The sequence below is a fragment of the Eptatretus burgeri genome, chromosome 15 (assembly GCF_056783735.1).
Source record: "Eptatretus burgeri isolate ZD-2024b chromosome 15, Ebu_testis_v1, whole genome shotgun sequence".
NCBI lineage: Eukaryota > Metazoa > Chordata > Myxini > Myxiniformes > Myxinidae > Eptatretus > Eptatretus burgeri.
Window position 1 is genome coordinate 7846868 of NC_140975.1, and position 14061 is coordinate 7860928.

General features: G+C 37.0%; 1 protein-coding gene across 1 annotated transcript; it reads left to right on the plus strand.

The window, feature by feature from the left end:
- The first annotated feature begins 7997 nt into the window (after nt 1-7997).
- LOC147011439 (cathepsin L-like peptidase) lies at nt 7998-11625 on the plus strand. Its single transcript, XM_085856878.1, has 9 exons — nt 7998-8072; nt 8367-8451; nt 8710-8852; nt 9320-9508; nt 9980-10171; nt 10388-10553; nt 10834-10939; nt 11168-11280; nt 11549-11625. Exons 2-8 carry the CDS (start codon nt 8373-8375, stop codon nt 11265-11267), a joined length of 975 nt encoding a protein of 324 aa, XP_085713004.1. The 5' UTR covers nt 7998-8072; nt 8367-8372; the 3' UTR covers nt 11268-11280; nt 11549-11625.
- The last annotated feature ends 2436 nt before the right edge of the window (nt 11626-14061 follow it).

A 14061-nucleotide genomic window follows, 5' to 3' on the forward strand; every position in this document is an offset into this window, starting at 1 on the left:
GTTGAGGTCTATTGATCTGCTCATACTTTCTATATTGTTTCCTGATCTTGGGAGAATCCCAGAAAACATGACCTCACAACCCTTTGCTTTCAGCCACTTACCCAATATCCTGTATCTATTTTTCAAAACCTCTGAGTAAACTTTCCCGACATCATTCGCACCTTGGTGTACCACAACCACCTTCTTCCTGCCATGACCCGAAACAATATCGTTTACCCTTCCTTCAATGTCCCTAACTCCCGCTCCTTCAAAACTACACAGAATTCTGTGTCTACACTCCTTCCTGCAGAATGAAGAATTAACATATTGTTACGGATTTCAGAATCCGGTCTGATGAATGTATCCACACATCCAGGTCCTCAGACAGTTATTTCTTTAAATGGATGTTCAGATTAGCCCCATCCCCATGTCTAATGGGATCTTAAATGTGATGCGTTGACAAGGGTCAAGGGTAGATCCCCTCTCTTGTGGGAAGATTTTTTCTTTACGACAAACACGTTTACACACATTTCTTTCACGAGATCTGAAGCCGGCCCTCGTTCTTCCTCAGTAACATTCTTTCGTGAGCTCCGACGTCCGCCTTTTTTGAGAGCACACGGATCGTCATGGTAACCGTGCGCAAGTGGGGCGGGGTGAGCTTGGGGCAGACTGCACCGGTGGAGATGGTGAACTGCACCTTCATCACTCCCTGCCCATGTTGCACCATCACTACTTCCAATATCCTCAGCAACCTCACTCCACAACCGTAACCAACTATTATCTCCAAGTTTCTCACATTCGGCTACTTACTGCAAATTATCTATCTGTTCCTTCAACCTAGTAATAACCATCCTCAAGTGGACGATTCCCTGATACTTCCTACAACAATAAGAACCCTCTGCTTCCCCTATTGTTGATGTGGCCCACATTGAGCAACCATCACATTTTACGTCCTCCTCTTCATTTCTCCTTCGGTCTCTTTTTATAACCTTTATTATCCCCACACTCCCAAGGCCCCAACTAACTTAACACTAAACTTAGCATGAGGCCTCCCCATGCTTCTTTGAATCAACTAACTCACATACCTGCTGAAACTGTTATGAACACTAAAAAAAAACTAGAGGGGGAGCACTCGCTCGAGTGCAAAACCTCCACCGCCAATACTGCTCGGTCACTCAAGTGAACCTGATATCCTATTCATTCAATTTGACGTCAACAGTGCTCACAGAGTTATAGTTTTCAACTTTCCCTTTTACTTTGAACTTTTACATTCTCAATTCATTCGTCATAACGAGATTCCTTGAGACAGAAAATGATTTTACGTGGGTATATCCACCGGAAGTTCCAAAATCAGCCGCAATTATAATTTTGGGATGTTTTTTTGTTGGAAATCACTTATAACATGTAGAAATGCAAAAAAAAGAAATCGAAATTTTGTTGAAAAAAGATTTGCAATTTTTTTTTTTTTTCGAACAATTTTTTTTTTTTTGGTTGGAAATCACTTAAAACATGTAGAAATGCAAAAACAAAAATTTTTTTTCACAATGGCCGCCATAGCGGCCTTATTGGACTTTGGATCAAGTCCAAAATCAAATGGCTTGATCCTTGGACCAGACCTAATCCACCCACCAAGTTTCGTCGAAATCCGTCGAGGAGTTTTTCCGTAATACTGTTCACAAACAAACAAACAAACAAACAAAAACAAACAGACAGAAAGGGGATTAAAACAGTAACCTCCATCCATCTTCGATGGCGGAGGTTAAAAAGTACAGTTCCACATCCCCTGACACAAACCACGGTAACAAAATATGCAAAATGCTTTCGAAGGACTGTATGGAGAGCTCGCCATGTGCGTGATCCCCGAACTGGAAGTGATTTTATGCCCCCCGCAAAAAAATAAAAAAACATCATGGTCGTCAATAGATTTCATAAAATTACATTTCATTCATGTTGAACCCAGATCAGGAGATTATTTATTTTATAAAATTACATTTCATTCATGTTGAACCCTGATCAGGAGATTATTTATTTTATAAAATTACATTTCATTCATGTTGAACCCAGATCAGGAGATTATTTATTTTATAAAATTGCATTTCATTCATGTTGAACCCAGATCAGGAGATTATTTATTTTATAAAATTGCATTTCATTCATGTTGAACCCAGATCAGGAGATTATTTATTTTATAAAATTACATTTCATTCATGTTGAACCCAGATCAGGAGATGATTTATTTTATAAAATTACATTTCATTCATGTTGAACCCAGATCAGGAGATTATTTATTTTATAAAATTGCATTTCATTCATGTTGAACCCAGATCAGGAGATTATTTATTTTATAAAATTACATTTCATTCATGTTGAACCCAGATCAGGAGATTATTTATTTTATAAAATTACATTTCATTCATGTTGAACCCAGATCAGGAGATTATTTATTTTATAAAATTACATTTCATTCATGTTGAACCCTGATCAGGAGATTATTTATTTTATAAAATTACATTTCATTCATGTTGAACCCAGATCAGGAGATTATTTATTTTATAAAATTACATTTCATTCATGTTGAACCCAGATCAGGAGATTATTTATTTTATAAAATGACATTTCATTCATGTTGAACCCAGATCAGGAGATTATTTATTTTATAAAATTACATTTCATTCATGTTGAACCCAGATCAGGAGATTATTTATTTTATAAAATTGCATTTCATTCATGTTGAACCCAGATCAGGAGATTATTTATTTTATAAAATTACATTTCATTCATGTTGAACCCAGATCAGGAGATGATTTATTTTATAAAATTACATTTCATTCATGTTGAACCCAGATCAGGAGATTATTTATTTTATAAAATTGCATTTCATTCATGTTGAACCCAGATCAGGAGATTATTTATTTTATAAAATTACATTTCATTCATGTTGAACCCAGATCAGGAGATTATTTATTTTATAAAATTACATTTCATTCATGTTGAACCCAGATCAGGAGATTATTTATTTTATAAAATTACATTTCATTCATGTTGAACCCTGATCAGGAGATTATTTATTTTATAAAATTACATTTCATTCATGTTGAACCCTGATCAGGAGATTATTTATTTTATAAAATTACATTTCATTCATGTTGAACCCAGATCAGGAGATTATTTATTTTATAAAATTACATTTCATTCATGGTGAACCCAGATCAGGAGATTATTTATTTCATAAAATTACATTTCATTCATGTTGAACCCAGATCAGGAGATTATTTATTTTATAAAATTGCATTTCATTCATGTTGAACCCAGATCAGGAGATTATTTATTTTATAAAATTACATTTCATTCATGTTGAACCCAGATCAGGAGATTATTTATTTTATAAAATTACATTTCATTCATGTTGAACCCAGATCAGGAGATTATTTATTTTATAAAATTACATTTCATTCATGGTGAACCCAGATCAGGAGATTATTTATTTTATAAAATTACATTTCATTCATGTTGAACCCAGATCAGGAGATTATTTATTTTATAAAATTACATTTCATTCATGTTGAACCCTGATCAGGAGATTATTTATTTTATAAAATTACATTTCATTCATGTTGAACCCAGATCAGGAGATTATTTATTTTATAAAATTACATTTCATTCATGGTGAACCCAGATCAGGAGATTATTTATTTTATAAAATTACATTTCATTCATGTTGAACCCAGATCAGGAGATTATTTATTTTATAAAATTACATTTCATTCATGTTGAACCCAGATCAGGAGATTATTTATTTTATAAAATTACATTTCATTCATGTTGAACCCAGATCAGGAGATGATTTATTTTGTAAAATTACATTTCATTCATGGTGAACCCAGATCAGGGGATTATTTATTTTATAAAATTACATTTCATTCATGTTGAACCCAGATCAGGAGATTATTTATTTTATAAAATTACATTTCATTCATGTTGAACCCAGATCAGGAGATGATTTATTTTGTAAAATTACATTTCATTCATTTTGAACCCAGATCAGGAGATTATTTATTTTATAAAATTGCATTTCATTCATGTTGAACCCAGATCAGGAGATGATTTATTTTGTAAAATTACATTTCATTCATTTTGAACCCAGATCAGGAGATTATTTATTTTATAAAATTACATTTCATTCATGTTGAACCCAGATCAGGAGATGATTTATTTTGTAAAATTGCATTTCATTCATGTTGAACCCAGATCAGGAGATTATTTATTTTATAAAATTGCATTTCATTCATGTTGAACCCAGATCAGGAGATTATTTATTTTATAAAATGACATTTCATTCATGGTGAACCCAGATCAGGAGATTATTTATTTTATAAAATTGCATTTCATTCATGTTGAACCCAGATCAGGAGATTATTTATTTTATAAAATTGCATTTCATTCATGTTGAACCCAGATCAGGAGATTATTTATTTTGTAAAATTGCATTTCATTCATGTTGAACCCAGATCAGGAGATTATTTATTTTATAAAATTGCATTTCATTCATGTTGAACCCAGATCAGGAGATTATTTATTTTATAAAATTACATTTCATTCATGTTGAACCCAGATCAGGAGATTATTTATTTTATAAAATTGCATTTCATTCATGTTGAACCCAGATCAGGAGATTATTTATTTTATAAAATTGCATTTCATTCATGTTGAACCCAGATCAGGAGATTATTTATTTTATAAAATTGCATTTCATTCATGTTGAACCCAGATCAGGAGATTATTTATTTTATAAAATTACATTTCATTCATGTTGAACCCAGATCAGGAGATTATTTATTTTGTAAAATTACATTTCATTCATGTTGAACCCAGATCAGGAGATTATTTATTTTATAAAATTGCATTTCATTCATGTTGAACCCACATCAGGAGATTATTTATTTTATAAAATTACATTTCATTCATGTTGAACCCAGATCAGGAGATTATTTATTTTATAAAATTACATTTCATTCATGTTGAACCCTGATCAGGAGATTATTTATTTTATAAAATTACATTTCATTCATGTTGAACCCAGATCAGGAGATTATTTATTTTATAAAATTACATTTCATTCATGGTGAACCCAGATCAGGAGATTATTTATTTTATAAAATTACATTTCATTCATGTTGAACCCAGATCAGGAGATTATTTATTTTATAAAATTACATTTCATTCATGTTGAACCCAGATCAGGAGATTATTTATTTTGTAAAATTACATTTCATTCATGTTGAACCCAGATCAGGAGATTATTTATTTTATAAAATTGCATTTCATTCATGTTGAACCCAGATCAGGAGATTATTTAGTTTATAAAATTACATTTCATTCATGGTGAACCCAGATCAGGAGATTATTTATTTTATAAAATTGCATTTCATTCATGTTGAACCCAGATCAGGAGATTATTTATTTTATAAAATTGCATTTCATTCATGTTGAACCCAGATCAGGAGATTATTTATTTTGTAAAATTGCATTTCATTCATGTTGAACCCAGATCAGGAGATTATTTATTTTATAAAATTGCATTTCATTCATGTTGAACCCAGATCAGGAGATTATTTATTTTATAAAATTACATTTCATTCATGTTGAACCCAGATCAGGAGATTATTTATTTTATAAAATTGCATTTCATTCATGTTGAACCCAGATCAGGAGATTATTTATTTTATAAAATTGCATTTCATTCATGTTGAACCCAGATCAGGAGATTATTTATTTTATAAAATTGCATTTCATTCATGTTGAACCCAGATCAGGAGATTATTTATTTTATAAAATTACATTTCATTCATGTTGAACCCAGATCAGGAGATTATTTATTTTATAAAATTACATTTCATTCATGTTGAACCCAGATCAGGAGATTATTTATTTTATAAAATTACATTTCATTCATGTTGAACCCAGATCAGGAGATTATTTATTTTATAAAATTACATTTCATTCATGTTGAACCCAGATCAGGAGATTATTTATTTTATAAAATTGCATTTCATTCATGTTGAACCCACATCAGGAGATGATTTATTTTATAAAATTGCATTTCATTCATGTTGAACCCAGATCAGGAGATTATTTATTTTATAAAATTACATTTCATTCATGTTGAACCCAGATCAGGAGATTATTTATTTTATAAAATTACATTTCATTCATGTTGAACCCAGATCAGGAGATTATTTATTTTATAAAATGACATTTCATTCATGTTGAACCCAGATCAGGAGATTATTTATTTTATAAAATTGCATTTCATTCATGTTGAACCCAGATCAGGAGATTATTTATTTTATAAAATTACATTTCATTCATGTTGAACCCAGATCAGGAGATTGTTTATTTTATAAAATTACATTTCATTCATGTTGAACCCAGATCAGGAGATTATTTATTTTATAAAATTACATTTCATTCATGTTGAACCCAGATCAGGAGATTATTTATTTTATAAAATTACATTTCATTCATGTTGAACCCAGATCAGGAGATTATTTATTTTATAAAATTACATTTCATTCATGTTGAACCCAGATCAGGAGATTATTTATTTTATAAAATTACATTTCATTCATGTTGAACCCAGATCAGGAGATTATTTATTTTATAAAATTGCATTTCATTCATGGTGAACTCAGATCAGGAGATTATTTATTTTATAAAATTACATTTCATTCATGTTGAACCCAGATCAGGAGATTATTTATTTTATAAAATTACATTTCATTCATGTTGAACCCAGATCAGGAGATTATTTATTTTATAAAATTGCATTTCATTGATTCTTTATTTCATAAAATTACAATTCATGATGATGTTCCACTGTGGAACCCGAATCAGGATATAATTACCTCCGCCACCGAAAGTAAAGGAGGTGACGTTTTCATCCCCTTTCTGTCTGTCTGTTTGTCTGTCTGATTGTTTGTTTGATTGTTTGTGCACAAGATATCTCAAAAAGTTGTGCACGGATTCAGATCGAATTTTTGTGGACAGGTTCGGTGTTTGACAAGGACGAATTGATGAGATTTTGCGGAAGATCCGGATCCGGATCCGACTACTAGAATTTTTGAAGTGATTCTTCACCGTTGAGAGATTGGGCCAAAAAACGACATGATACTGTATAGCATTATATTTCAAAAATGTATTGGGCTCGATATGTTCTCGTGGATCAGGCATTGCGTGGCGGAGGTATGAGCTCCACCGAGTGCGCTTCGAGTTTATTTTATAAAATTACATTTCATTCATGTTCTACTGTGGAACCCAGATCAGGAGATTATGTAATTAAACTCCACATCACTGACGTTGAAATTTGGCTGTTGAAATGGATGATTCATACCTGAGCCATGACGTGTCAACCACCTTGATGTTTTTGGTGTTTGCTCTCTTTGTGAAGTACACGAACCAATGATCTTAAATTAGTCATGTTATACTGATGACGTCATACACAGCGACCAAAACTTCAACACAATATGTATATTTCAAAAAAATAAAATTATATATATGTTATATATCACCAGGACAGCCAATTACAACCCATATATTAAAATCACGAAGACATACATGAAGGTTACACCATAACAAACGCATTTTGTGGTAGACAAGGAGCAAAAAAAGTACCTCTCATATTCCAAGAGATATCAAGATGCTGCCTGGAAATAACGTCAACAAGTGCAATTTGCTCTCAGAGTAACTTTGAAAAAAAATAACATTTCATCAGGACAACTTCGATAACCACATCGGAAACTACTCACTTGAACACCTTTTTTTGACTCAAGGAATCTGATAAGCAGATGAAATGAGGTTCACTTACAGGTTTGCACCTGGATATGTTCTCATCCTCAACCTTGACCATGCTTTGATGATGATAATATTGCAGGAGAGGATGATAAAGATATTTACTTTCTTTATTGATCTTTCCATAATTTGTTTTAAAGTCCAATCAGGTCCGGTCTCCACCTCAAGAACATTTCATTTAAAAACCCCAAAGGGAGAACGAGGCAAGTGTCCTGGAAACTTCATCTGATCCTTCCAAAACTACTGTAAGTTTATGAGTCTCTCTCTCTCTCTCCTCTCTCTCTCTCTCTCTCTCTCTCTCTCTCTCTCTCTCTCTCTCTCTCTCTCTCTCTCTCTCTCTCTCTATCTCTCTATCTCTCTATCTCTCTATCTCTCTATCTCTCTATCTCTCTATCTCTCTATCTCTCTATCTCTCTATCTCTCTATCTCTCTATCTCTCTATCTCTCTATCTATCTCTCTCTATCTCTCTGTCCCTCACAATGTTATTTCTCCATGTATTATTTTTGTGCTGGAGATAATGCTGTGTCGTGCTGTGCAGGTCACCATGAACAGAGTTTTTGTGCTCCTCGCCCTCATCGTCGCAGCGAATGCGTTGGATTGGGAGAGTTGGAAAGCGAAACACGGTTCGTCTCTCCTCTCCTTGATCCCTCATCCATTTATTTTCCCCATTCTCCCTCAAGATGTTGACTGATGTGTTTAAGTATTTGAGGAGTGATATTTATCAAATGTTCAAAAATTCAGACCAGTTTGGGAACACAAGACCTCAGCTTTCCTGAAAAATGAAAAAATATCTAAAATTATTTTGATTGAAAAGCAGGTCTTGCAGCCCTGTGTCCCAGATGGACAACACACAGACAGACCTCTCCACCTCTCATTCACAGGAAAGAGTTACAAGGGTCGTGGAGAGGAAGTTCTCAGGAAGAGAGTGTGGGAATCTAACCTCCAGATTGTCCAACAGCACAATGCTCTTGCCGATCAAGGACAGGCCACCTACCGCCTGGGAATGAACGTCTACGCTGACCTGGTGAGATCATTCTGCTTTTCAACATTGATCTCAGGCACATCGTGGAGCTTGAACATTAAACACAAACAGGACAAACACATTGGGAGACACTGGTGCACTTTAGCAGACAATGTACAAACATGTGTGGTGTGGCGTTTGAACCTGGGAACTGATCACCATGAGTCATCCGTACACAGGAGAACAGGAAGGACAAATGTTTCCATGACTTTCCTTTTCTTTCCTTCTTCCACTTCTTTTTAACACAAATAGAGAACAAAATTCTCTATTTATTAATATTTTTATTGTGATTCTTACACTCTGTTCCTCCCAATTTTCTGCAACATTTTCCATTTTGTACCATCTCCTCCTTTCCCAGTCTTTTGATCAATGTGTGGTATCACTCACCTTTACCAAGACGATACCGTTCCACGTTTTGATGAACATGACCAGGTATATGTTTCTTCCTCTTCCCTTGTTTTTGCATCCAGTACAACGAGGAGTTCATGGCCCTCAAGGGGTCAAGTGGATTACTCCAGACCAAAGACAAGAGCAGTGCCTCCACCTTCCAGCCTCTCGTAGGTGTCACCCTCCCAACGTCTGTGGACTGGCGTAATCAGGGCTACGTGACCCCCGTCAAGGACCAGGGCCAGTGTGGATCCTGCTGGTCTTTCAGTGCTGTACGTTATCACAACACTTTCACCACCGACTCTGAAACAACCAACACTACAATGGAAATTAATATTTAGTTTGTGTTCGAACAAATTATCCCTGACACACCTTTTCAAATGGAAGGGTTTGGAATGTCAGTGTGGAATACACATGCCAGGGTTCAAAGTGAATGAAAATGTATTTAATAACCATTAAAGGGTCTTGAGAGCACTGGCCCACTTCAAAGACCTCATTTTATTGGACATCACCCTTGAAGATCATAGTGAGCTACTTGGGTTGGTTCCTCACACTGTTGTTTGATCATTTTACTGAGATTAACTCCATTCCTGCATCGTTTTAATTTGTAGTTTTAAAAGTTATGTTCTGTGTCAGTTTTAAACTCTCAGGTTCTCGCATGCCATTCCGGCATCCTCAATGCTCGGCTCCAACCGTCCCCACTAACATGCAGGACCTGTATGTTTGTACCTCCTTGTACACAGACTGGTTCCTTGGAGGGACAGCACTTTGCCAAGACGGGTACCCTCCTGTCACTCAGCGAGCAGCAACTTGTTGATTGCTCCTGGAGCTACGGGAATTACGGTTGCAACGGAGGCCTCATGGAAAGCGCCTACGATTACATCAAGAGTGCTGGTGGTGTGGAACTGGAGAGCGCGTACCCCTACACAGCTCGTGTATGGCGAACACTACACATTATAAATAACCACTTTTGTGCTTTCCACCATTATCATATTTCTATACATTAAAACAAGGGATCAAACTTGACCAAATCATTACCAATGACAAATGTCTGCTTTGTTCAGACACGTGGACCTTGAGCAAAAGAAATGACTTTTTCACATTTTTGTTGTTTTTGTTTTGTTTCCAAAACACATACCTTCTCCTTACAGAATGGAAGATGTCATTTTGACAAAAGCCAGGCAGTGGCGACTTGTACCGGACATGTTGCAATTCCCAGTGGAGACGAGCAATCTCTCCAACAGGCCGTTGGTACCATTGGTCCTGTCGCTGTTGCCATCGATGCCAGTGGATACGATTTCCAGCTTTACGAGTCTGGTGAGGAATCCCTGACATAAAGTACATCAATCTCTCGATAAGTGTCAATACCAGAATCATGAGCTGCCTTCTGCACCTCCTCATAGCAGGTGGAAGATCTGAATCAATAACAAACAAGATGCCATGCCTTCTCACAGTAATATAAGATGCCATTGTCACGGAGGACCACATTTTCATTGAAGCATCATTGGTTAGTTATCTTCATTTCATATCCAAGTTTGCATATTTCCTTGAGGAGCAAGCTGAACGTATGTGTGTGCTTGTGTGTGTGCGCGCGCAGGTGTGTATGACCGCTCTCGCTGCAGCTCATCCTCGCTGGATCATGGTGTTCTGGCTGCGGGATATGGCACTGAGGGAGGAAAGGACTATTGGCTGGTGAAGAACAGGTAAGAGGTCATTTCATCACCAAATCCCCAGGTAATAAATGCCCTTTTAAGTTGTCCCTTCCTGTCAATCACCATCACTTCCACGATTGATACCTTCACATTATCACAAGTAATGACTGTCTCCTGAATCTCCCTTCATCAAATCCATTCCACTCTGTCCACCTTGTACTATAATGGTTACCTTTCTTCTCCATGAATAACCACATGATCATTTTGAATTTGTTGTAGCTGGGGACCAGGCTGGGGAGACCAGGGTTACATCAAGATGTCGAGGAACAAGAGCAACCAGTGCGGTATCGCCACAATGGCCTGCTACCCTCTGGTTTGAGCAGAATCTGAAGGTGAAAATGGTTTCAATGTCTCGGACGACGTTCCGTCGGTTTATTTCGGATTCAATTACAGCTCCCACATCCTATACTCGTATGTTGTTTCTTTTGTCAATTTGGAGAAGATGACTATCCTAACCCATAGTATTTGCGCAAACTTACCATGTCATAAATGGAAGTCAGAAGGAACAATTATTTCAGATCCATGCATAAAGTCAAAGTACATGTCAATGATGCTCTCCTGCTCATCCCGGTCACGTGGTTGTGTCCACGTGTGTTTCAGGAATGTGACAACAACCGCATGATCTGCTGTCAAAAGTGCATCGATTGTTCTGCAATAAAAACGAGTGTCATCTGAAACGGTCTTGCGTCTTGTTTTGAGAAAATAAACCCAAAATGCATAAAGTGACAACTTAACTGAATTTGAGAGTTCATGGAACACCTTGCTCCATGTGGTGTTGAGGAAAAGGATATGGGAAGGTGCAATGAGGTTCCACAAGCGAAGGGCTTTGAAGGAAATTAGAACACTCTTACACAATGTTCTGCAGAAGTCACTTTTTGTCCGTCTCCACATTAAAGTAGTGGAGAAGCGTGATTGGCAAATTTGATCGGTCGAGAAGGCGTACAATTTTGCGAACTTCAGAGCCAAAGTACTGCTACAATCCAGGCAGAGAAGTGCCAACAACCCGATTTGTGTCTGAAAGTGTTCAAAATAAATAATTAAATTGAAATTAAGGACTTCCTCAATCATAGACAGACCCACACTGAACCAAATGCTACACAGATGGGGTAACAAACCCTTTCTCTACCAAAATTTGACTTAATCCCTTAGTAATTTAGTCAGTGGTGAATGGGGGGGGGGGGGGGAGATTGAGGAGAGTTGCCAATTTGGAACAGTCACAACTTGTTATGTTATCTGCTGTATCTCAATTTTTAGAAGTCCAGTTTGACAGCAGTTAATGAGAGCGAGTTGTCCTGAGACGGTACAATCCGATTGTAGACCAGCAGATGTGTTTACAGCTGCCGCACGGAAAGGCTTGCAGACCGGGTCCTCTCTTTTTTTTTCCTGTCAATTTTGGTTTACCCGATTTCTCATCGCTATTTCGTGTTCTCCAAGAGACCAAACCTGACGATGGCATTCCATTTGTCTCGATGAGAGGCCACGTCGCTATTGCTCGTGTCATGGAGATTTTGCTTAAGGATGTCCTTGTGATGCTTTTGCTTTCTTCTCAGCAAATGGTTGTCTTTAATATACACTTGTGAATGTCATCATCATCGATGCAAGTGCCATGGCTAAGCCATCGTAACTGTTTATTTAGAAGCAGAGACTCATAGTTTGAGTGTTAGCTCTCGAATGGACCTCTCTGATCATCGTCCTGTCTTCCCAAGAGATGCCTATAATCATATGGTGACGATCAAAGTTGAACAGCACAAAGTGTCAAAACGACAAGGGTTTCTCGCAACTGAAATTTTGGAGATTAGTGTCAAGTTGTTTATGCACAGCTTTTTTCTGCTCAACAATAAAGGCATCATTGAAATTATCCTCTTGGAATTCGTGAATTTTGGAACCATTTTGAGGCAAATGAGACTCGATATGCATCTGTGAATCAACATCGTGTTTCCCAGGAGCACATTTGCTGGTGATCTCTGTCTTTTCGAGGCGTATTGTGAAACCGTACTTCTTGTCTGTACTCTGCGAGGCTAAACTTGGTGGGAATGGACTCAATGTCTTGCCGTGCTTGAGCAACCAAGGCAAAGATTTTTCAATCGTTCCCGCGTCCGTGTGCTTATTTTTTGTTTTTTTGCGATACGAAATCGAATTTCAATCGAATTTTCGCAGCCTGATAGAGTACTGCTCTACCCTCCGGGCTGGTGCTCCTGCCTCTCACTTTTCTCGGCTTCACGCTATGGAATCCAAGGGATTTGGGATCATTGGTATCTCCCGCGGTGAGGCAGAGTCTTTGGGCCTCTTACTCTCTTACCGCAGGCAAATCGGTGGTCTTTCTACCGACCGTCTCCTCTCTGGTCTCGTTCCCCCTGCTCCATCTGCGATACGTTCCCCCCTTATTTCTGCAGGGCGCTCAAGGACCGCCAACAATCCCAATCTGGTAAAACGACCAAAATCACGAATCATTGCTCACCTCCACTCATTAATTTCTATTTTTCCCCACCTTTGGAATAAACTCCCACACTCTCTTCAATCCCATTCTTCCCTCCAGATGTTCAAAACAGCTGCTTACTACCACCTCTTATCTTCCCCCATTGAAAAACCACAATCTTTTCTACTCCCATTAATCCACCCCAAACCCACCTCCTTCAAATTGCCTGCTTTCCTTCCCAAAAGTTCCCTGTCGTGGAAGGTCCTGAACATCCCTGTAATATCAATCTTGTATTCCCCGTGTTCCCTGCCCCATCCCTCTCTCTTCCACAGATCTCCGCATGTCTCTGTTCCCCACTGTTTTGTCCTTCCCTCTCCTGCCCCTCTCGTCTCCTGCCCCCCTTGTTCCAACTGCATCACACTCGTCAATCGATAAAGCCAAGGGTGTGGTTTCACACCAGCTTCATAATTTCTTGGCTTTGGTTGTCAGCGGATCAGCGGATCAAAATATTTCAACCTTTGTTAGCATGTCAGATGAATGTCATCACACGATTTTGGCAATTCCGCAAGGCATAATCCACTTGGCGAAGTAAGGAAAAACAATGATGCCCAAACATATTGTTGTGGCAACTGAAGTTCGCCACCTGACAGAGTCTGATCAGCTGAGAAGGATCCTTAATGGATTGAGACGCAGTAAT